This window comes from Pseudorasbora parva, chromosome 1, assembly GCF_024679245.1.
Source record: "Pseudorasbora parva isolate DD20220531a chromosome 1, ASM2467924v1, whole genome shotgun sequence".
Lineage (NCBI taxonomy): Eukaryota > Metazoa > Chordata > Actinopteri > Cypriniformes > Gobionidae > Pseudorasbora > Pseudorasbora parva.
The window spans coordinates 33,582,876-33,605,135 of record NC_090172.1 but is presented as its reverse complement, the minus strand read 5'-3'; the positions used below and the strand labels follow the sequence as shown (position 1 = coordinate 33,605,135).

Genomic DNA, 22,260 nt, shown 5'->3' with positions numbered 1-22,260 from the left:
GGAAACCCATGTCCTCTTCATATGCTAAACAAGTCATTGTTCAGCACAACACTGCTCTTTTAACCTCACACAGATGATGTAGGCTACTGGTACATAGGGTGTTAATGACGTTTTGTGACTGAAAGAGAATCTTGTTTAGGAACTAACTAGAATTATTTATTTTTGTTAAATGTATTTCATCCCAGTCATTAAACACTCTTCAGTTTACCAAATATTTGCCTCTTATCAAAAATTACTTATAAATAATAATAATAAAAGAAACCTGGCAAACAAATGTTGTGGCAGGGAAAAGTGGGCATTCTAAAATACTTAAATGTTAGTTTAACAAACACAAATAAACAAACATTATATAGGATGTTATTGAAATTTGCTTCCAATAGATGGCAGCATTTCATTCAGATTACATTGCAGTCAACAAATATTTTCAATTCTCTTCTTTCTCATTTGACTTTAGTTTGTGGTAAAAATCCATATTGATGTTTAAATTAGGTATTCACTACTAGAGTACTATTGTTAAACGTGAGAAAAACGCATTAAATAAATGTTTTTCTCAAAAACACGTTGGCCACAAGCCACAAGGGTCATATTATGAGTAATATAAATCTCTGAAGTATTGTCATTAATATTTACATTTTCCTTAGCACACCAGGGTGACTATAGTTCTATATAGTCCCTATAGGGAAATACAAATCGTCTATCAATTCTTGTTTAACAGGAGTATAAATATGTGAAAACACAGGGCAAATTCCCTTAATCATTCATCACAATGAGTAAACCAAATAGTAGTTCTGATGCAAAAGATTGTTAAACTTTGCAAAATAGAAAGTGGCTTTAAGGAAACTGCTAAAGCATTGAAAATTCCCATTTCCACCATCAGCGCAATAATCAAGAAGTTCCAATCAACTAATGCCCCCTCCGACCACTGTCACAACTGATGATATACGAATCTGCCTGGAAGAGGATGTGTGTGTCTTGGACCCCATACATCACCACATTCGTTTGGGGGGGTTTCAAGAAAAATCCTCCTTGCTCATCCAAAAACAAACTCCAGCATATTCAGTTGTCAGACAGGACTGGAACTTCAAAAGGGACCGGAATATATGGTAAGATGAAACCAAAAAAGTGGCATAAACAAGGATAAAAAAAATACCTCATGCCATGTCCGCGGTTAAATATACCTCTGGATTTTTAATGTGGGTCTATTTTTTTTATTTTTTTGCTGGAGGTCCTGCACATCTTGTTCAGATAATTGGCATTATGGATTCTAGCAAATACCAGATCAAAACCGGCCTCTGCTAGAAATCTTATAATGGGCCATGGCTGGATCTTTCATTAGGACAATGATCCAAAAACAAAACATCAACAGAGAAATGTGTCACTGAGCACAAAATTAAGCTTTTGCCATGGCCGTCCCAGTTCCCTGACCTGAACCCTACAGAAAATGAGTGGGGTAAACTGGAGAGAAGAAGCACCAACATGGAGCTGGAAATCTGAAGGATCTGGAGAGATTCTGTTTGGAGGAATGGCCTCTGATCTCCAAACTCATCCGTTATATACAAGATCCAGAGCTGTTTGGAAAAGGAGGTTGCAAAAAGTATTTAATAAAAGGGAAAATTATTAAATATAATTATTAAATACTCCAGATTATTCAATATATTGTTTATAATCAAGTAATGATCATTTTAATTGTATAACTACAAAAAAGGAAAATGAAATGTATTTCTTAAATTTAGTGGATGAAAAAATATTATTAAACAGATTATTTCTCTTTTTATTTCATTCTAAACAAGTATGGAGTTTAAACGACCGGTACCTGTATGTGTAATAATATCATATTACAAAATACATATTTACCGGTTGTTAAAGCATTCTCAAAATGTGTCATATATGCCATATTTTGAATGTTTTAACTTCTGCGCTTACTCTTTTAATGTAATGGGAAAAAAAAGGCAAAACAAGCAGACAAGAAGATCATTTTGTGTTTAATAGCAGTGATATTAGAAAATCTGAGGTCGGTCTTATTCACTTTATTTATTTATTTATTTATTTATTTATTTATTTATTAAGTTTTACTACCAAACTATCGTCTACCTAAATATTTAAGAATTTTTTTTAAAGGTTAATTGTCTGGAATTATCCTGACAGGAAAAATGCTAAAATTACCAGATATGTCACATGTCACCAGATATGAAATCATGAAATGGTAGCTTATGAAATCATGTCTGAAATGGTAGCTTTTAAAAAAATGTTGCGTTTTGCACATGGTTTTGCACAGGCATGGGCGTAGATTACGCGGGGGACGCGGGGGACGTGTCCCCCTCACTTTTAATAAAATGTATTTTCGTCCCCCGCACTTTTACTGGGTCTCACCGATCCTAGTCGACCCGCTCCGAGCGGGATTCGAACCTGCGCGAGGGCGGGCAAGTTAACAGGGACGCTAAAAAACAGCTTTCTCTAATCTCGGTTGAGAGCGCGCTTCTTGAGGTCACGGGCAAATGTATTTACATAGAAACCAAAGTGAATACATCAAGATTTAAATTCAGAGACAAAAAATTATCTATGCAGGACCTGTAATTTTATTCGAATCTAAATATGAGGAGGGCGCGCTCTCACAGAAAGACCAAAAGCGGATTCGTAGAGGTAATACCTCTGGAGCTGTAGCTGAGCTGAAGGAAAACAATCGTTATGAGTGATGAAACGTGACGACGACAATCAGACGATTGCGACAATATATGCTTTATGTGTGTTTTTCAAGTCATCTCAATGTAGGCTATTTATTGACAATAAAGTAGCCTGAATAATGCAGCTTTTAATGTTTAGTATCTTCTGCTCACCAAGGCTGCATTTATGTAATCAAAAATAGTTAAAACAGTACTATTTTGAAATATTATTACAAATTAAAACAGCTTTTTTTCTATGTGAATATATATAGTAATTTATTCCTGTGATCAAAGCTGAATTTATAATCATTACTCCAGTCTTCAGTGTCACAAGATCCTTCACTAATCGTTATAACCAAGATATAATAATCAAGATATAATCAAGATATAAGATATAAAAAATAATTTTATAATCAAGAAACATTTATAATTATTATCTGTGTTGAAAACAGTTGTGCTGCTTAAAAATGTTGTGGAAACCACGATAGCCTACATGTTATTTTTCAGGATTCTTTAATGAATAGAAAGTTCAATGGACAGCATTTATTTGCATTTATTAAATACATTGTCTTTTTTAATATTAAAAATATCACTTGTGATCAATTTAATGCATGCCTGATCAATAAAAGTATTAATTTCTCTCTTTTTTAATTTTACCACAAATGTTTAGATGGTTTCCACAAAAATTAAGCAGCACCTTGAGCAGCAAAACTGATAATAATCATAAATGTTTGTTGATCATCAGATCCTCATCTGAGAATGATTAGTGAAGGATCATGTGACACTGAAGACTGGAGTAATGACGATAAATTCAGCTTTGATCACAGGAATAAATGACACTTTACTATATCTTCACATGGAGAACAGCATGGTTTACATTAGAATATATCTATATTTTTTTACATTGCATAAAATCTATGGAAACTTAATGCACAATTGTTTGTAGTATATAAACCAATCATAAAATTGGCATAAAAAATAGGAGAATAATATTATAGATATTAATTAGTGGTTATTGTTCAGCAGTGTATTTGATATCTTGCCCAATTAAAAGCAGGAGATGTGATAAATTATATTGGTCCAAAAAAAAAAAAAGGGGGGGGGGTATTACGACATTTCTGTCCCCCTCACTTCTGAAAAGATGGCTACGCCCCTGTGCACAGGCTACTTTTGTGTTCTCTTGTGTGTATCTGATGAAATTTTGGCCTGCTGTGACAGTCGGAAAGTCTCCTCCTCTCATACACACCCACCGGCTGCGCTAAACCATACAGCGCTGGGTATTGTAGTTTTATTTCTGAGCACGGAATGGTGACAGTGGATCAAGCAGCAGCGTGAGAACTACAACCCCCATGCGAACAGTAACATCAGAGCACTGAATGAGAGCGCATAAAGATTGGCGGGTGGCTGATAGTAGTCGATGATGAGGCGACTCTCTGAGCGTGATACAGTCAAGCACTTGATAATGCGGATCGGCCTTGTACAGAAGAAGCATTTTCTGATGTGATTTTTTTTTGTATTTGTATTTTTTATCCTTTAATTTTCCTAACTTGCGGTTAGAAAGACGGTTACAGTATCTTTTACAGTTGCGTCCCTTCACGCGCATCCTTGTTTCGAGCTTTTGAAAGGCTCATCAGACAAACTCGACTTCCTCACTCTGCCGACATGTATCGCTTGCAGTCGCTGGCAGCTCGGTCGTTGATCGCCGGAGCTCTCGATTACTATGCCCCCGTAACACTGACATCTCTTACCGTGAGACACAAATCTCAAGGTCCGTCCGTGGAGAAGTACGGTCAGATGCGCTTCAGTACCGCCGAGGCTAAAGTGGCTGCTGGTGGTTTGGACGGAAAGATCCGGGAGAAGACCCTGACTATGGGCACACTGAACCCGCTGGTGAAGGCTGTGGAGTACGCCGTGAGAGGACCCATCGTCACCAAAGCTGGAGAGATTGAGAGATGCCTGGAGGAGGTCAGAGCGAAACAAATTTTAAATACCAACAACTAGCAACTAGACAACAAGTAACGTTAGACAACTAGCCTACATTTTTGTAAAATATGTGCTTCATTTAATTTATTTAATCCCAATTATGAGCACACAGTTCGTGGCTTTTGAATGCCTCAATAGAAACAAAAATGTGTACTTTTTTTCTAACAGGTTAAAAAAGTTAGTAAAAGTATGTTTCCTTCTTTTGCAGAACTGTAACCAGTGGCAAAATGGTCAAAATTGCTCTTTTTAGACCTAAAAGAAAGTTTTTGTTGTTGTTATTGTTGTTCATTTTTCGTTTTAATAAAACTTTTTTTTCCTGTTCAATCTTTTTTAATGTGAGTATATTTTGAGTTCTATTTGTGTTTCTCATTGGTCACAAATCTGACTATTGATATGAAGTGATTACAGTACTGATATGATTATTATTATTACTCTGCTTCATATACATCATTTATAATAGAGCCTTTTAATCCGATATATCAAATATGGTTGTTGTTTGAATATTGTTTTTAAGATGCTTCCATTTCTGTAGATTTGACTAATATTTTTTTATTACAGGAATAAACTAATCTGGGCTGTATTACCCAAAATCATTGAAAGTCCAAGTATATTGTAGAACCCTTGCCACCAATGCAATAATCTTAGCTCACAGTGCTTTTCAAGAAATGCAGCGCATGTCATTTACACCAGCAATCTTGAAAATTCACATGTAAATTAAAACAGTCAGAACTTTAATTTGTAGTTTAAAAAACTAAAATATAGAAATTTCAAGTAAATTTTGGTCACAAATGTTTATGGTGAGATTAAATTGATTAAATGTTCATTTTAGGAGGAACAGCTGTAAAATTACTTCTACTAGACAGGGATACTCTTTTACATGCCAAATGTGCTCAGTGGTTGGAAGTAATGCCATTCATGCCTTGTTGTTGCTAACTTTGATTTCCCCCCTTTCCCTTTCTTACTGTGTCCATGCGGGTTGTTTAGTTTGAGTGGAACTGTGCATTCAGTCCACTTTCTGACCTTCTTGCAGTGCCATTATCAAAGCAATGCAGCAAAGTCATCTGATCGCTGGGTAAACCCATTAGATCTGCAGGCGATTTGATTTTGACAACTCAGAAGCAGTAGAAATAATGTACAGGTTTCCAGACTGTTTCTCTTTTGTGGGAACCAATCAATCACAGACTGGCTTATCCACCTGCCTCGCTATTGGCTGGTTTAACTCAATGACGGATAGAGAAGCGATGGGTCGTTTCCCGTTGATCACGCCTTGTGGTCTGATTGGTTGAAGGACTATACAATTGCATACAGAGTCATTTGAATAATGCCCATTTATAACACCTCTTGTGCAGTAGAAAATACAGAGCAGACTCCCCAGACCAATGTTCAGTCTTAAATTGAGCTTGGTCTGGTGATAGCTAGAGAAGTGAAACTGATCATACAGCAGTAATGTTATCTACATTTATTTTCCATGATGTAGAAGTTAGTTTGAGCTTGCATGCTCAGCAATGACAGATGAGCACTTCTAAAGAGAGCTCTATTTATATCCCATCAACAGGTGTTATCAGGACATTTGACAAGGGCATAATGGGACCTTCATTAACAGTTAAACTTGGTTGTCATGCCCTTAGCATGTGACTAGATGGTACAGATTAAGGACAACAGTGACATAAAATCAATGACATCGAAAGTGACATCGGAAAATGATCATTTATGTCTGTAGAAGGTCATAATATTGAGCTTGATTTCACAGCATCACCGATTTCTGCGAATGAGCATAACCTGTTTTTTTTGTTATCAAGCCTAATTATCCATCCAGAAAACACCTGCTTTCACTGCAGTATTGAAAGACATGATAATTTCCCTACAGCTGCTTGGTGCATGTGAGGGCATGTTTATTTGGTGTGTGCTTTGCAAAATGGATTCTAGGCAACTTAGGGCGTTTAGAAGCATTGTTTCTATAATGGGCATCTCTCTTACTCTCTTATAGGGTGGAACCAAACCCTTCTCTGAAGTTATCAAAGCCAACATCGGTGACGCACATGCCATGGGACAGCAACCAATCACCTTCCTCAGACAGGTAAGCACAAATGCACAAATAATTCTAGTCTTAAAGAGACAGTATTCATCTCAAATTACATTGCCATTAAATTAAGCATTCTATTACCCTTGTAAAAAAATGCATATTTTGTTCCGCTGATCTGTGCCAAAATGTAGCAAAACATTAACTGTGCAATGTTTCTGAAACTACATCTCTACTACATGACACTTCTAGTCTTTAAAAACAGCACTGGTATCTTAGGGTGCTTTCACACTTTGTTTGATTGCCTGGTCCAAAACGTAAGTTTGAATACTCCCCTTTCCCCCGCTTGTATTCTCATTATATTTTTTAGGTTCGAACTGCGGTGCGTTTGCATCATAGCATTTCTCACTTTTAATTTTTGGTGTTTAAACCTTTAGTTTTCAAGCATCAGCACATAACAGCACTTGCGTCTATCTGCCGCGAATGTATTGCAAACTGAAACATTTCCATTCAGCTGTCCATTTCAGCTGATGGTGTGCTAGTTATTCATGTTTGTCAGGAAAATAAATAAGAACATGCACACAAACAGATTTATTAAATCATTTGTCATCAATGGGCTTTCACTTCTGCAATTTTGTACGATTGCATACATATCAGCAGTTAAAGGTACTGGAGATCACATGAACCATAACCGAGATCACACTTTTTAGGACTCATTCTGTACTGTTTGCGAAGAAAAACAAGGACAGTAGAAAAGCATCTACATCATCGAAAAATTCTGACCTCAGTTGAACCCGGGTGTGTTAGCATACTAGCATACTAGTGTAAAAGCATCCTTAGAAATAAGATTAGTGAAAGTCGTAGACCATTGTAGTTTGAGCAAGTTTATTCAGGTTAATGAGAAGTTTGATTCCATTGGCTTGAAGGAAAAGCAGCTTTTGTTTACCATTCATGGTTTTGGAACACAATGTGCATTTTTTTGGCCTAGTTTAGTCAGAGTTGAGCTAGCCTTTCATTATGAGCTGAACAAAGGCTTGTGTGATGGCCTGGAACTGCAGCTTGTGAAATACACTTTTTTGAGCCAACAGGACACTGCTTTTCATGCTAGCATGATCGTCATATGTTGCATTCCAATTCGCCTGTGCCACGCCCCCAAAATACATGAACGCGCCTCACCGGCCGCTCAGCTGGAAGATGCTTTATTTACCTGAGACGAGCGGAGAAGAAGGAGTGGAGTGCATGTAGTGACATGTCAGAATCACATGTAATAAAACATCTACCTTTATCAGTATGAATATAAACAAATAAGATGTCTTTTACTACTCACTATCAAGCTAGAATACCGATACTGGTAAATTGTATGTATGTATATAATTTAATTTATATAAATATATATAATTTTTAAAAAAAAATTTTTTTTTTAAAAAATTAAAAAAATTAAAAATTTTTTTAAGGTAACAAGCTAGTTATATTTATAAGGCAAAGCTTAAAATGGGTAGTATTGATAAAAACATTAGTAAACATAGGTAGAGAATATAAAATAAAACCAAAGGCGGAAATAAAACCAAAGGCTGTAGACGTGCAGGTAAAGTTCCCAGTGAATATGGTAAAAGAGTTCAGACAGAGGGTAGTAGCTAAAGCTAACTTAGTTCTAAAAAAAGTTCCTGGATGCGGTGTACTAGCTTTTACACATGCATTTTGTTATCTAAAGTTAAATTTTGCGAAATTCAACAAGACGGCGATCAACTTGAGCTAAGCATATTGAGTATTTATCAACTTTACTAATGGCTAAGTGTATAACATTGTAACATTATGCTAAGTAATGTTATATGAGCTATATTAGGCAGCTTCATGTGCTAGTGATACATGCTTCATGAAAACATAAACCAACAAAATGTATAATCAAAATGAAAGATTAACTGTCCAGCAGAAATACAGCCAGCAAGGAGTCACTTTTCTCGCCATCGTTGGAAAGCCACGCCGATATTTACTCGTGTTTGATTTCTTTGTTTATCCAAAGACTTTTTTTGCATTGCCTTTTCTTGTACTGTCTTCCTTTTTTGCATTGTTTCTCTTCGCTGACTACAAATCCTGGCACTGTAAATTTTGAATGCTCTTTCTCTGCCATTACTTGCTCTTCCTAGGTTTTGTTAGCCTGACAAGCCAGACCCACATCAAGATGTTTGGTCTGGAAACTTAACATTGACAGCTCAATCTGAGGGGCGGGATAAACGGTTGTCTTTCAAACTCCCTCTGCACGCAATTGGATAACGCTACAACCAACCAGAGCAACGTGAAGCGGAGCTCGTTGATAGATTAAACTTTCGCCATATCCGGTCGGCAAAACTCCGAACACATCTTCCCTTTTTAAGAAGGTCTTGCTTTATTTTCTCAGAGAAAAGCTTAACTCCAAGTCTTCCAGAGTCACGGCCAAAGCTGAATCGAAAGGCCGCCGTTTGCCAGCCTCTGTGTTAACTAGTAGCACGCAAGCGCAACTCTGCCGTCATTATGTTAAGCCTCGTCCACCAACTATATACACAATGTAATTGGCCCGACCAGAGTTTGGTTTTAACAGCTCAGAAGTTTATTGAGAGTTGCTAGACACTTGCGGCAGATTAGATTTGCTGCCGCTAGGGTGCGCCTAGATTACTAGGCTAAGGTTTCATGCCTCTTGAACTCAAACAGGTGTGCGCATGTGGGCAGATCCGGTAGCAAAAGGGGTGGTAGCCATGGTAGCTATGGTTTCGTCCCGGTTGAAAATAATGAGCGGTGTATATTGCAGATTAAAAAGTCTAGAGTCACTCAATTTTTATACTCTCTTTTTCAGAGTACTTACATTTTAATTATGTATTGACATATAAAGAAAGTTTAAACAAATTTGGACTAAAGTTTTTTAGATAATTCTTACCTACCCAACTTTAATGCATTAACAAAGGAGACCTTATTTGTAAAATGTTACCAAAAATTCTATTGCTAACAAAAATAAAATTCCTAATAATGGAAGCAAGTTATTGAACAGCAAAATGCATGTGCCATGCATGAAATGGCCTCCGCATGGAAAATAAGGAAATGGTTGATGAAAATAATACGAGAACAATAAAAGTGAAAAAATATGTTTAATATTACAGTAAATAGTACACATCTTTAATTTGAGTCAGTCTATATCAAATAACGTTGGTGTTTGAGAGCGCACTGAAGAGAATGAACAACCGTAAACTGGAGCACTTAGAAGGTTATTAACAACTAAATGCATTATTATATGAGAACAATCAGATATTTATACAAATGAAATATAATATTACAAGTTATATTTGCTTAAAATCACTCATAGGAGAAGGCCCATAACTCCTGTGGATGCTCTTCTCCTGTTTGTGAGCGCGTTGAAACTGAAGATAATCACCGGTACAATGAAGAGCTGCAGGTTTTTTAACTCAACAAAACACATTCTACATTCTTACATGAGATTAATCAGATGTTTGCACAACATAAACTTAATATAACAACTTGTAGCTTCTCTCGGACAGAGAGTCTTATGTATTATGTATTATGATGGAAGTAATACATTTTCTATCAACTTGAAAATATCGGTCAAATTCTCTTATCATATCGATAACAATAACATCAAAAATTATCCTTTATCAGCTGATGACGATATGTTGCTGATATATCATGCATCCCTAATTCTAACTAGAAAAAGTAGACCATATGGTTTTCTTTGGAATACTTATTTCAGCATTTTTGGGACACACTAATTCTAATTTTGAATTCTATCTAGAGCTGATAGTATAGTATGCAAATTGGGATCATGCAGAGATTGTCTATAATAAGTGTGGTCATATGATTTAAAGAAAAGGGAGCCAAAGGGAAGCTGCCCTGTGTCTGACCTGATGAGTTATTATGGCTTGGAAACTTGGTGGAGTCCAGTCCCTCCCCAAGTTCCTGCTCAAAATGCTGATTCCAATTTAGTGCGCATACAAAGTCACACAAACACATTTCCTATATACCAATTGAATGTGAACAAATAATGAATACAATACTTATCTTGATTGCAAATGCACTCTTAAGCATATCTTAAGCATATCATGGCCACCTCAACTTCCAGTACAGCACAGTGTATGGAAATTGTGATAATTAAATCTTGAGGAACTGTTCTACAAAAGGACAAAGCAATATTGAAGTTATCCACCTTCACGTTAAAGATGTTTAGAGCTTTTGGAATTCATTAAATAATTGTTTAACATAATAAACAATGTTATGTCTTATAGTTAATATATATTTTATAACATTTTGTAAAGTACTATAATTAATTGTGATCAACATAAATATTGCAAAAAAAGGAAAAGAATACTCTTATCAAAATCTCTCACAGCATTGAGAGTTTATTGAAAATATGTTGGCAGTAGGTGTAGCACTGATCTGTATGCGCATCTGAACACCATACGTTTAATGGTACAGTATGTGAATTTTAGCGGCATCTAGTGGTGAGGTTGTGAATTGTAATCACCCAACGCTCTTCCCTCCCTTTCAAAGCACATAGAGGAGCTACGGGGGCTGACAGAGGACAAAAATGTCATCGTCGGAGAGAGCTGAGAGTAGCTCTTTGTAGAGAAGTTTGTCCTTTTAGGGCTACTGTAGAAACGTGACGGCACAAAATGTCAATTTATCTGTAAGGGGACCCGCTATTTATGGAGATAAAAATGACTCATTCTAAGGTAATAAAAACATACCGCTACTTTATGTAAGGTCTTTATAAACCACTGAAAACATACGGTACGGTTATGTATTTTATATTGCATTTCTATTACTAGATCCTCATAAATACTACACACTGCACCCTTTTAGTACTAATATAACATCATGCAAATCACTGACTACAGACAAATAATAGTGCATTTGTTCATTTGTGCAGGTGGTGGCTCTTTGCACATTCCCTGAGCTGATGGACAGCCCCAGTTTCCCAGAGGATGCGAAATGGAGAGCACGGCGTATCCTGCAGGGCTGCGGTGGATACAGTCTCGGTGTGTGAATTTGTCCCTCTGAGGACGTGTTGTTGAATTGAATTAATGAAATTGAATTAGATACTTTTATAAAATATCAAATACTTCTATAAAATATAAAACTGTTTACAACATGGCTCTGTAGCGATTGGAAGGCATCCATGATGCCTTGTTATCGCAGATCATGCAGTTCTCAGGAAGCTGGGGAACAATAGACCTGTATTGCAACATTCTGTTCTATTCAGTGTTGTTTTGCAGTCATAAGTGCTACAGTGCTAACGCATGCATTTCTGTCACAGGGTCATACAGTGCAAGCCAGGGTGTAGAGTACATCCGCAAAGACATTGCCGCATACATAGAGAAAAGAGATGGAGCTCCTTCAAACTGGGAAAACATTTACCTCACCACTGGAGCTAGTGATGGCATTATGGTAATTGTATATTTACAATAAATCAGAGACTTGAGCTAGACTGCTTACTTGGCATGTGTTACCAGCAGTGATGCCAGTAACACGTTACTTAGTAATGTAGTAATTACTCTAATCTGACTACTTTTTTCCAGTAACGAGTAATCTAACGTGTTACCATTTCCAAACCAGTTATCAGATTAAAGTAATTTATGAGTTACTATTTTAGTAATTTTCCTTAGTAAAAAAAAGATATATTTTTGCTTTCTTCTCGCGTCACTGGGAAAGGATTTTTTTAAGGATTTTTTTTAAATTTCAACTTAAAATGTCAGCCTGGCCCTGGCCCGAGACACGGAGGCCCTAGCCCGGCCCGTGTTCGACAGCTTATCAAAATTCTCGGCCCGAGTCCGACTGGAGCCTGTGTTGTTTTTTTGTTGTTTTTTTTTTTTTTTTACATTGTTGCAGCCATTAAAATAGTTCAGTTTTGTTTTTAATGTCAAAGTAATTATATTTAATTTCATTTCTTTATTAAGTAATTTTAGAAAAATGTTAAGAGCAATTTTTTGTTTGTTAAAGTTTAAAAAAAAATTAAGTGACGACCAAGCGAACAGTGGCCGACAGTGAGTTAACCATGTTTAATCAATTTAGCCTCTCAAATCAACTCTTGACTCGTCTTGCCTATAATCAAATCCATAGATATAAAACACTTCAAGCATCATGATGTTAGTTAATTTAGCCTACTATTACCACCACAGTAAAAGGCATTTTTGACGAGCTGAGGCAGGCTGATAGAGCTCGCAACGGCGCTCGCAAACGAAATGAGCTAAGCAATCTAAACAAGTGAAAATAATAAAAAAGAACATGCAGGTTGTCTTGTACCGTGAGAATTGAATATCTGATTTATATTATTTTTGAGGAGGTGTAAGGTATATGCTCATTGAGTCCACATCAGCAAAATGAAAAGATTCAAGATGCATTTTATTCAACAGCTCAATTCAAATTTAAAGACCGCAATATGAGAGAGCGACCTAAGCACTGGTAAGATAATTTATTAATTTTGTATTAAAGATGATTGTGTTTTTGAGCATCTAAGACTTATTTAAAGTTTCATTTACGGCCATTTGCGTTGGCTTGCTTTACTCATTTGCGGCGATGCATGTTGCAGTAGCACCGTCATATCTATCTGACCACAACATTTAGATCTGACCACAACATATAGCCCATAACACACTCACACGTTTAATTTTTAACCGTTTGCCAGGAGTAAAATTTACACGTGGTTTAAACAACCAGATACATTTACACTTGTCCGGTTTAACACTAGCAGCTGCTGAAGAAACGCGCGCTGCTGCTGGCGCGGACTCTATAACCCTGTGAGCCATGTCTTGACAGTCGCGTAAGCTATTATGGTCTCGTGTTGTTTCCACCAGTGCAGCACATCTCATAATTACTTTTAATTAATAAATTAAATATAAAACGAAGGAGAAGCCTAAAAAAAAGGCATAGGTATGATGTGAAAATTGGCCTGAAGCCCGGCCTTAGGGGCGTAAAAAAGTCGGGGTCCATCAGGCTCGGGCATAAATGCAGGGCTCTAGTCAGGTCAGGAGATACATTGTTGACGTTACTGTTAAAAATACACTTCCAACAAAGTGAGTGTTGCCAAAAATGGTTGTCATTTCTATGTTGAGGAGGCAGGGGTGTTGTCAGCAACTGCTGAATGTAACTAATAAAGTAACTTGTAATGTTACTTAGTTAGTTTTTAAAGGAGTAATCAGTGATTAAATTACTTTTTGAAAGTAACTGTGGCAACACCGGTTACCAGCTAACCCAAACTTTGTTTTTAAGACTGTTCTGCGGTTACTGGTGTCTGGGAAAGACTCTTCTCGGACCGGTGTAATGATCCCCATCCCTCAGTACCCACTTTACTCCGCTGCAATCTCAGAGATGGATGCAGTACAGGTCAACTACTACTTGGATGAGGACAACTGCTGGGCCCTAGACATCAATGAGCTTTACAGAGCCTATCAGGCTGCCAAACTGCACTGCCAGCCCCGCGTCATTTGCATCATTAACCCTGGCAATCCTACGGGTAGGTAAATGGTATAAGCTATTCTTGTATGCTAGGAAACATAATGCCCTTGTGGTTGTTTGGATCCAATAGCATGTGCCCTGGAAAGAAGAGCATGTTCTTTTTACCACTTGTCTTTTTTCCAGTCGTGATCCCTCGTGATTGGGGATGATGCTAATGAGATCTAATATTACATGCATACAATTTTAGGCAATATTCTATGTCTTCTGATGCTGATTACTTTGTGTGATGAAGACAAACCAATTTAAGCAGTAATTCAAATACTGTATTTGATCCGTTGTTTTTTTATATTTTTTATTTTTTATTATTATTATTTATTTTTTTCGCTCTAACTTGTGCTATTCTGTCTTTGGCGTGATGGTGTACTGTGGTATTTAATGTCATGCTGATGTAGAACCATGAGTTCTGCTCCAATGAAAAGCATATTTATGATATCTGAAACACACCCTATTTTGTACACTGTGTCATTTGCTGTATTGGCAGAAGTAAATGTAAAAAACTAATTACTGATTTCAAACACAGCTTTAGCACCTCTTTAGACACTTCAGGTTCAGAGCATGTGGTTAGACAAAATCTGGTAACTTATGGTATTAAAGCTGCAGTCTGTAACTTTTTGCACTCTAGCGGTTAATAAACAGAACTGTATGCGTGTTGCTGAAGAACATTGCATCTGGTGCTACTTCTCTCTGTTTGTGTCTATGGTGAGTCACACAGGGACTGTGCTCCTCCGCAGTGGTACCTACCAGACCAGTCTAAAATTGTCCCAATATAAACATTTAATATGAGTGTACCATAATGATTCCGGGTAAGACAAAAACACTGTTTGGAAAATAGATTCATGTTGTACATTCTCATTATATAATTTTTGTAAATCTTGAACACAAAAAAGTTATGGACAGCGGCTTTCAAGTAAATAACATGTTAAAATATGCTACTTCAAGATGGGTCATGCTGGGTTTGATGTTGATGCAAATTATATACTTTGCTTAACTCTTTACAGGTCAGGTCCAGAGTAAAAAATGCATTGAAGAAGTCTTGCACTTTGCTTATGAGGAGAATCTCTTTGTTATGTCAGATGAGGTAATCACAATCAAATGTTCTTTCACCAAGAAATTCATACCTTTAATTCAGAAAGGATGTATTAAACTGATCATGATAAATTTTTTTTAAATAAATGCTTTTCTTATTAACTTTTTACTTATCAAAAAACTGTATCGTGGTTTCCTCAATTTTTTTAAAATTTTTAATTATAAGCAATGTTTTATCATTATAATATTTCTGAATGATCATGTGACTAAAGACTGGAGTAATGAAGCTGAAAAATTGCAGCAGGGTCACAGGAATAAATTACATTTTTAAATGTATTACATTAAATTAAATTTAAAAACATTTTAAATTGTATACAAATATTTCTGTTGCTGTTTTTGATCAAATAAATGCTGTCTTGGTGAGTATAATTGTGAAACTATTTGAAAGTATGTGTGCCTCAGTTACCTAAATCCTGTTTTAACATGTTGGTTTGTTCTGCTGCTGGTAGGTGTATCAGGAAAATGTGTACGCTCCTGACTGTCAGTTCCACTCCTTCAAGAAGGTGCTATATGAGATGGGTCCTGAGTATTTCAACAGTGTGGAGCTCGCCTCCTTCCATTCCACTTCCAAAGGCTACACGGGAGAGTGAGTGTCCCTGTCCTTTAACCTCTGCAGGGGTCAGCATGTGCCTTAATTCGAGATGGCCTCCTTAAGATCAGCTTTCACTGACCCTTCACACACTTTCACATGACTTAACCACAGTATCCTGAAACATATTTAGACATCGTCTGGCTTTGTAATTTACTATTTTAAATAATGCAATGTAGAAATATCTACCACCCTCGGTGTCGAGTTATTGGTATTGGTAAGGACAGCTTGAACTGGTAGAGTTTTAAAGGCAGTTCAATGCATTAAATGTGATATTTAACTGAGATTGGTTGATCAAAACCAAGTTGAAATTTGAATGTGGCCTAATTAGAATTAAATGGCTTGTGATTTTCAGACATGACTAAATATTTATGTTTAAGCTAATGAATGGGGCAGCCTTGTCCTTCAATTCAGAGAACTCATGTGTCCTTCCATAGGTGTGGCTTCAGGGGTGGATATATGGAGGTGATCAACATGGATTCTGAGGTCAAGGCCCAGCTGGTAAAGCTTTTATCAGTTCGACTGTGCCCCCCCCTGGCTGGCCAGGCTGCAATGGATGTCATCGTCAACCCTCCTCAACCAGATGAGCCTTCGTTCAAACAGTTCCACCAGGTCGGTCGTGTAGTCTGGTGCTTGGTGAAGAAAAGCACATTGTGTGCTGACACTGACAGTAACTTCATTATCAGTTACCTGTTATTATGTAAATGGTCCTAAAGAATGTCTGGGTTTGGTTTTTACTGGGTGTGATTTGGTGTTTGTCTGATTTCGTTCAGGAGAAATCATCAGTGCTGGGTGCTTTAGCAGAAAAGGCTAAGCTAACTGAGCAGATCCTGAATGCAGTTCCAGGAATCAAGTGTAATCCCGTCCAAGGGGCCATGTACGCCTTTCCTCGCATCTTTATCCCTCCTAAGGCGGTGGAGGAAGCCAAGGCAAGTGCTCCTACTTCAGCAGAACTTGTGCTTTCTGGTGGAGTGTTATTGCTTTTGGAATCGTGGCGCTAGGTGTCTGCGGTTTCCACTTGAGAAGCTACTCATCTACTCATTACTTCAGAAAAATGTCTGAAATTAAAAGGACTGAGCTGTCACCGAGGGAGTGCATGTGTAAAATCTGACCGATTTGCTTTGGCAGGCTCTAGGAGTGCAGCCTGATATGCTGTACTGCCTGAGGTTGCTGGAGGAGAAGGGGATCTGTGTTGTTCCTGGCAGTGGCTTTGGACAGAAAGATGGAACCTATCATTTCAGGTAAACTTGCTCTTGTTATTCAAACATTTGATCTGATATCAGGTAATATCATTTATTCACGTGACCTTTTGTCATTGGCACACAAGTGCATCTGTTTTTTGTTTTTCACCTGTCATGTGAGTATTCAATCTAGCTCATTGTTCATTCAGATTGGCACGCAGGCAGACGCAGTCCCAAACCTTACACTAGCAACTATCCTGAGCAGTGACATGACAGCAAGCAGAAAAACAGAAGAATTTGTTTTTAGCAAAAAATGTATAGAAAATCAAGCATTTTTGAATTAGCTGCTATGCACTTCCATGCATCAGGCATCATTATGCAGATATCATTGAGATTTTACACTAACCAGTGTATTATTACTTCAACTTTGATTTTTAAACAAGAAGAATGAAATCGCTCTTGAAAACATTCACTTCCCCCCTAATATTCAAAATAAGGGCAAATTATTAGGGCCAGAGCACAGATGGTGTGAGGACCCTATTGGAATTGTTATTGGAATTATTCTTCTCTGAAATGAATCACTTATTATTTTTATTTATTTAACATTTATTTATCCAGGTTAACTTTTTTAAAAACCACTTCTCATTTAAAAACATGACATGACCGTTTTGAGGGCCTAAACATGCTTAAACTCAAGAAACTTTGCACACACATCACGAAGATATACGTCTGATATCGGTTTCAGAATTAGGCGTTGCAAAATGGCGCTCTAGCACCACCTATAAAATTTCAATTAAGCCTCATTCATGAAATGTTTCGCTTAAAAGTATGAAATTCGGTAGACGCATGTAACAATCCAATACCCACAAAAAGTCCCGGGGAGCAAAATCTGAAAACCCAACAGCAAGTGAGGTATTTAGAATTTTCTCTGCTATTTTTTTATTTATTTATTTTTTTGCCCTTTCCAGAAGTTGTCCTTGAACAAACACCTCCTAGAGATTTAATCAGATCAACATCATATTTGCTCAGTCTAATCTAAATGCATATGCATCATGTTTTACTCTGTGATTAACTCCTCGTGGAAATTTAACCAGAACAACATCGTATTTGGTCAGTCTAATCTTAAGGCCTTGATGATGTTAAATTGCAAATATCTTGAGTTTTCCCTGAAGGGTGTGTCCGTGAAGGGCAGCCTAACAAAGTCTGATGTTTCGTCATGACACAGGAAGCTGTTGTAAGTCAAGCATACAATGTCCAACCTGCCCCAAACTTCACATGTTTGAAGAGTCCTGGGCTGAAGACATCTACATACCAATATTCAGTTAGTCATAGCACCACTTGTTGGCAACGTGTTGGCTAATAAAATATGCAATTTAGTACTAAACATTCTAGAAACATTCTAAAATGGGCTACAACACGTAGCTGAGCGCTAAAGCATGCTATTATCGCCATGAAACGGGAAATAGTTGTAACTCCAGGGTGTCCGCGGGGTTTTAAAAAGTATTAAAAAGTGATAAATCAAAATTGTCAAATTTAAGGCCATTAAAAGTGTTAAATGTCGTCCCAGAGGTATTATTTTTTTCCAAATTAGGTATGTTTTTTTCAGACTATCAGGTGTACTATTCTGATTGAAATTCTATCTGCGTTCGCGTTAGTTCGTTTAAATATGGGCTTTAGCATATCTGGGCACATAATCAAAGATCTTTCGTCTCCGTCTCAACGTATGTTTGATGCTGACGTCATATTTAGCGGTCGTTCGGCATCATCTCAGAGCACTGCGCGCTCAACAGAAGGGGCTGGCTTACGTTTTATTTTAGACTTGCTTTAAGGCATATCTGTCGGCTCTTAAAGGGACAGCAGCCAGTAAAGATTCCTGTCAGTAAAGTTAAAGAACAAAGGGAACAGAGAAAATGACTCGCTGCTCTTGACTAAATAACTTTTGTAGCTTTAATAAGGATTAACTATTTAATTTATAGTTTATGCAGTGCAGACTGAATGTAACTTTGATAACTTTATTAAATTTCTGTATATTTCCTAACAGTTAAGACAGGAAGGGCAGGAGTAAACATGACATTTATTATGGGTTTATGTTAGCATTGTTTTAAGTTTACTTAAATTAAAGACAAAGAATATTTTTGAAGCCTAATAATACATGTAAAAAAATAAAAATAAATCAGTAGCTGTATTAATATCAGTAATACTGGCCTTCATTCATAAAAAGATGCCATTTAAACAAGTATTTAAAATATACTGTCTTTATGTTGTTTCTACATTATTTGATTAACTATGAAATTATTAAATAAAAAAATATATTAAAAACGTGCAAAAACATTTATTTTTTTATTGCGATTAATCACAGAAAAAAATGTGTGATTTAATCTAGTTAAAGTTTTTAATCGATTGCCAGCACTAGTTTTTAGTATTTTGTTAAATTCAACAACTTATCACAGTTATAGAAATGGAATATTTGGCTCAGGTTTTGTTGTTGGAAAAAAACACTACATTTAATTGCTGAATTACCAATTATTAATTGAATTCGAATGTGTATGCAGTAATGCTTCTCCTTAACCAACCTTTGTGAATGTTGAGATGTGTTTTACTGTGTCTGAATGATAACTTATAACAGATTTCCTCCTGGTGTCGATTCTAAATCTATTCTTTTTTGTATATTATATATGTCAAAATCTGTGTAAATAATAGAAAGGTCGCTGATTAACACTTGCAATTCAGTGCCGTGATGGTTTTAAAAAATATTCTCAAGGTAGTAAAAAAGGTATTAAAAAGTAGTAAATTTAACTTAAGGATTGCTGTATATACCCTGAACTCAAGCATAAAATGTCCAATCTGCCTCAAACTTCACATGTTTGATAAGTGCCCTGGCCTGAAGGCATCTACATTCAAACATTTAGTTTGTAATAGCGCCACCAGCTGGGAGCAGAAAGTGTGGCAAATACAAAGAACTGATGTAGTCCTCCTGTTTTTATATAACTAAATGCATATTTCCCACCATGCTCCGGTTTCCGGCGTGGCGGCGGCACGGGTGCGAGAGCCCTTTCATCGCTGTTTGCAGCTTTAATGTGATATTGTTTTCTGTGTCCAGTTGCTGGCACCTGTGTTTTAATCGTTTATATGCCAGTAACACTGCTTGCACTTGTTTATTTTTGCTCTGTTTGTCTTGTTTCAGGATGACAATCTTGCCATCCACAGAGAAGCTAACGGTACTTCTTGGCAAAGTGCGAGATTTCCACATCAGTTTCCTGAAAGAGTATACTGCTGTGGAGTAACTACAGAGATGAGATGTGTCCTGATTTGGAAAACATAAGTTGGCTCGCTCTAGCACTACTTAACAAGCTAACTACTCTTTAACTGTAGAGGTAGTGCCAAGTATCTTGCTGATTTTCTTCTTCTTTTAATTTTAAACATGATTTAATGAAATCTAAAGAAATACAGCCTTGTTTACAGAACTAATAATTTCAGGAAATGGTTTCTGGATGAGTTTTGGGGAACTATTAGCGGTTTAGTCAGACATGTCAGACACTGTTTGATTGTTTATTTTTTTTACAACCCATTAGTGAAAATAGGACACAACAACATTATTTCTTTTTCCCATTTAAAATGTGCGTTTAAACCATTAATTCTACAGCAGGGTGTGGGGCTAATAGACACCCTCTATCATACATCATGCAACTTTCCAAACCAGGAACTGATTTGTGAGGTTTGACAAGACTAACATGCACACAGTTGAAAATCTTTTGTAGCACCTTATATGAACTACTCAACTATTTTGCCTGATGCAGATTTAGCCATTTTGCTTTGGTAAGGGGGACGGTGTGGGTTGTGATGTGACTAACACATCTTGTCATGTTTCTGGAAGGTTTACAGGAAGGGACTTTTTTGATATGTGTTGTCCTCATCTTTAGTTGCACTCATTGCCATGCAATGTACATAAACATTTTATTTTACAAAATTATAAGCCTGGTCACAAGTTAAGCTCCAGTGGAATATTGTGACAGCTGAAATCATGGACTGAAGGAAGCATGTGTGGAGAAAGTGCTGGCTTGTAATTGTTTACTGCAGTTTTTTATTTTCCTCTTGGCTTTTTTGCATTGCAAGTTATTTTAAACTATTAAACAAAATCCTGTACCATGATTCTGATCATAATCAAAGCCTGAGTGGACCGAGCAAGATGTTGATTTATGAATAACTACATAGCATGTGCACATGCTCAGTAGCGAACAGCCAATCACATGCTTTGAAATAGTGAGACTTCTGCCAAAGTTGATTATCATTCTCCCTCTCTGACATCTTCATATCAAATCCATGAATGGTGACTGGATATTGTTAATGCACTCTTGCATTTTTTTTAATGTTATCACTTCATATGAGGTGCCTTTACTCATGCCTTTGAACTTTTAATGAAATGAGTTTACCTACATGCATTAATAGCTTGTAATATTGAATTTTTTAAAAAGCTTGTTTGTTTCTTTGTGGTTTTTGTTTACAGATTTTTGGAAAATGGCCAATGTTAACATGTGTATATAGTATTTTCAATTGAATATTAAAATGATGGAGACCGTTATTCACTTCAGTCTGTTGTCTAATTTAGCACTGCTTTCAGTGCAGAATCAAAGAACACACAAAAGGTAGGCCTAAGCTACACCACGTATAATTTTCCTTAAAGTGTAAATTTAGACTGGGGGAGCTACAGACCTGGTTTTAAATTATGAAGCCATTATTAACCGTTTGCATCGATAATAATAAATAAACATTTTTTAACTGTCATTTCAAAGAAGACCTTTGGAAGATTGTTGAAGAAAAAAAAAAAGTTATATAGGTTTAAGTTTATGGAAGAAGCTAGAAAATCAAAGCCATGATTCTAAACAAGTTGTTAGTGGAAAAAACTAAATATCTTTATTTTTATTTATTAGTTTTTATTAAGATTTAGTTTGGGCCCAGTGGCAAATTTTCCAAATTAGTTGCCAGCAAAGCTTCACTGGTGCGCACAATGGTTTGATTTGTGATTTGCAGTTGAGCTTTTCTCTCAAATATTACAACCAAACACACACACCACACTCCACATCCATACCAACACACCCACACTTATAGCTGCATAATTTGTCCAACTGGCTCTATAATATGCATAAACAGAAAACAGGAATACAATCAGTATTTCATTTATAGGCCAAACCTGAACATACGGCACTAGCTGATCAAAAACAGTGAAATTCGAAATTCTGAAGCATTTCC

The 22,260-nt window shown here is 36.6% G+C and overlaps 1 protein-coding gene across 1 annotated transcript; it reads left to right on the top strand.

Moving 5' to 3' along the window:
• Positions 1-4,044: 4,044 nt before the first annotated feature.
• On the top strand, positions 4,045-21,592 carry gpt2 (glutamic pyruvate transaminase (alanine aminotransferase) 2). The gene is made up of 11 exons (XM_067438106.1): positions 4,045-4,625; positions 6,631-6,720; positions 11,573-11,681; positions 11,960-12,090; positions 13,912-14,155; positions 15,156-15,235; positions 15,693-15,829; positions 16,270-16,444; positions 16,606-16,761; positions 16,961-17,073; positions 20,198-21,592. The coding sequence occupies exons 1-11, from the start codon at positions 4,323-4,325 to the stop codon at positions 20,295-20,297; spliced, it is 1,638 nt and encodes a 545-aa protein (XP_067294207.1). The 5' UTR covers positions 4,045-4,322; the 3' UTR covers positions 20,298-21,592.
• Positions 21,593-22,260: the final 668 nt, after the last annotated feature.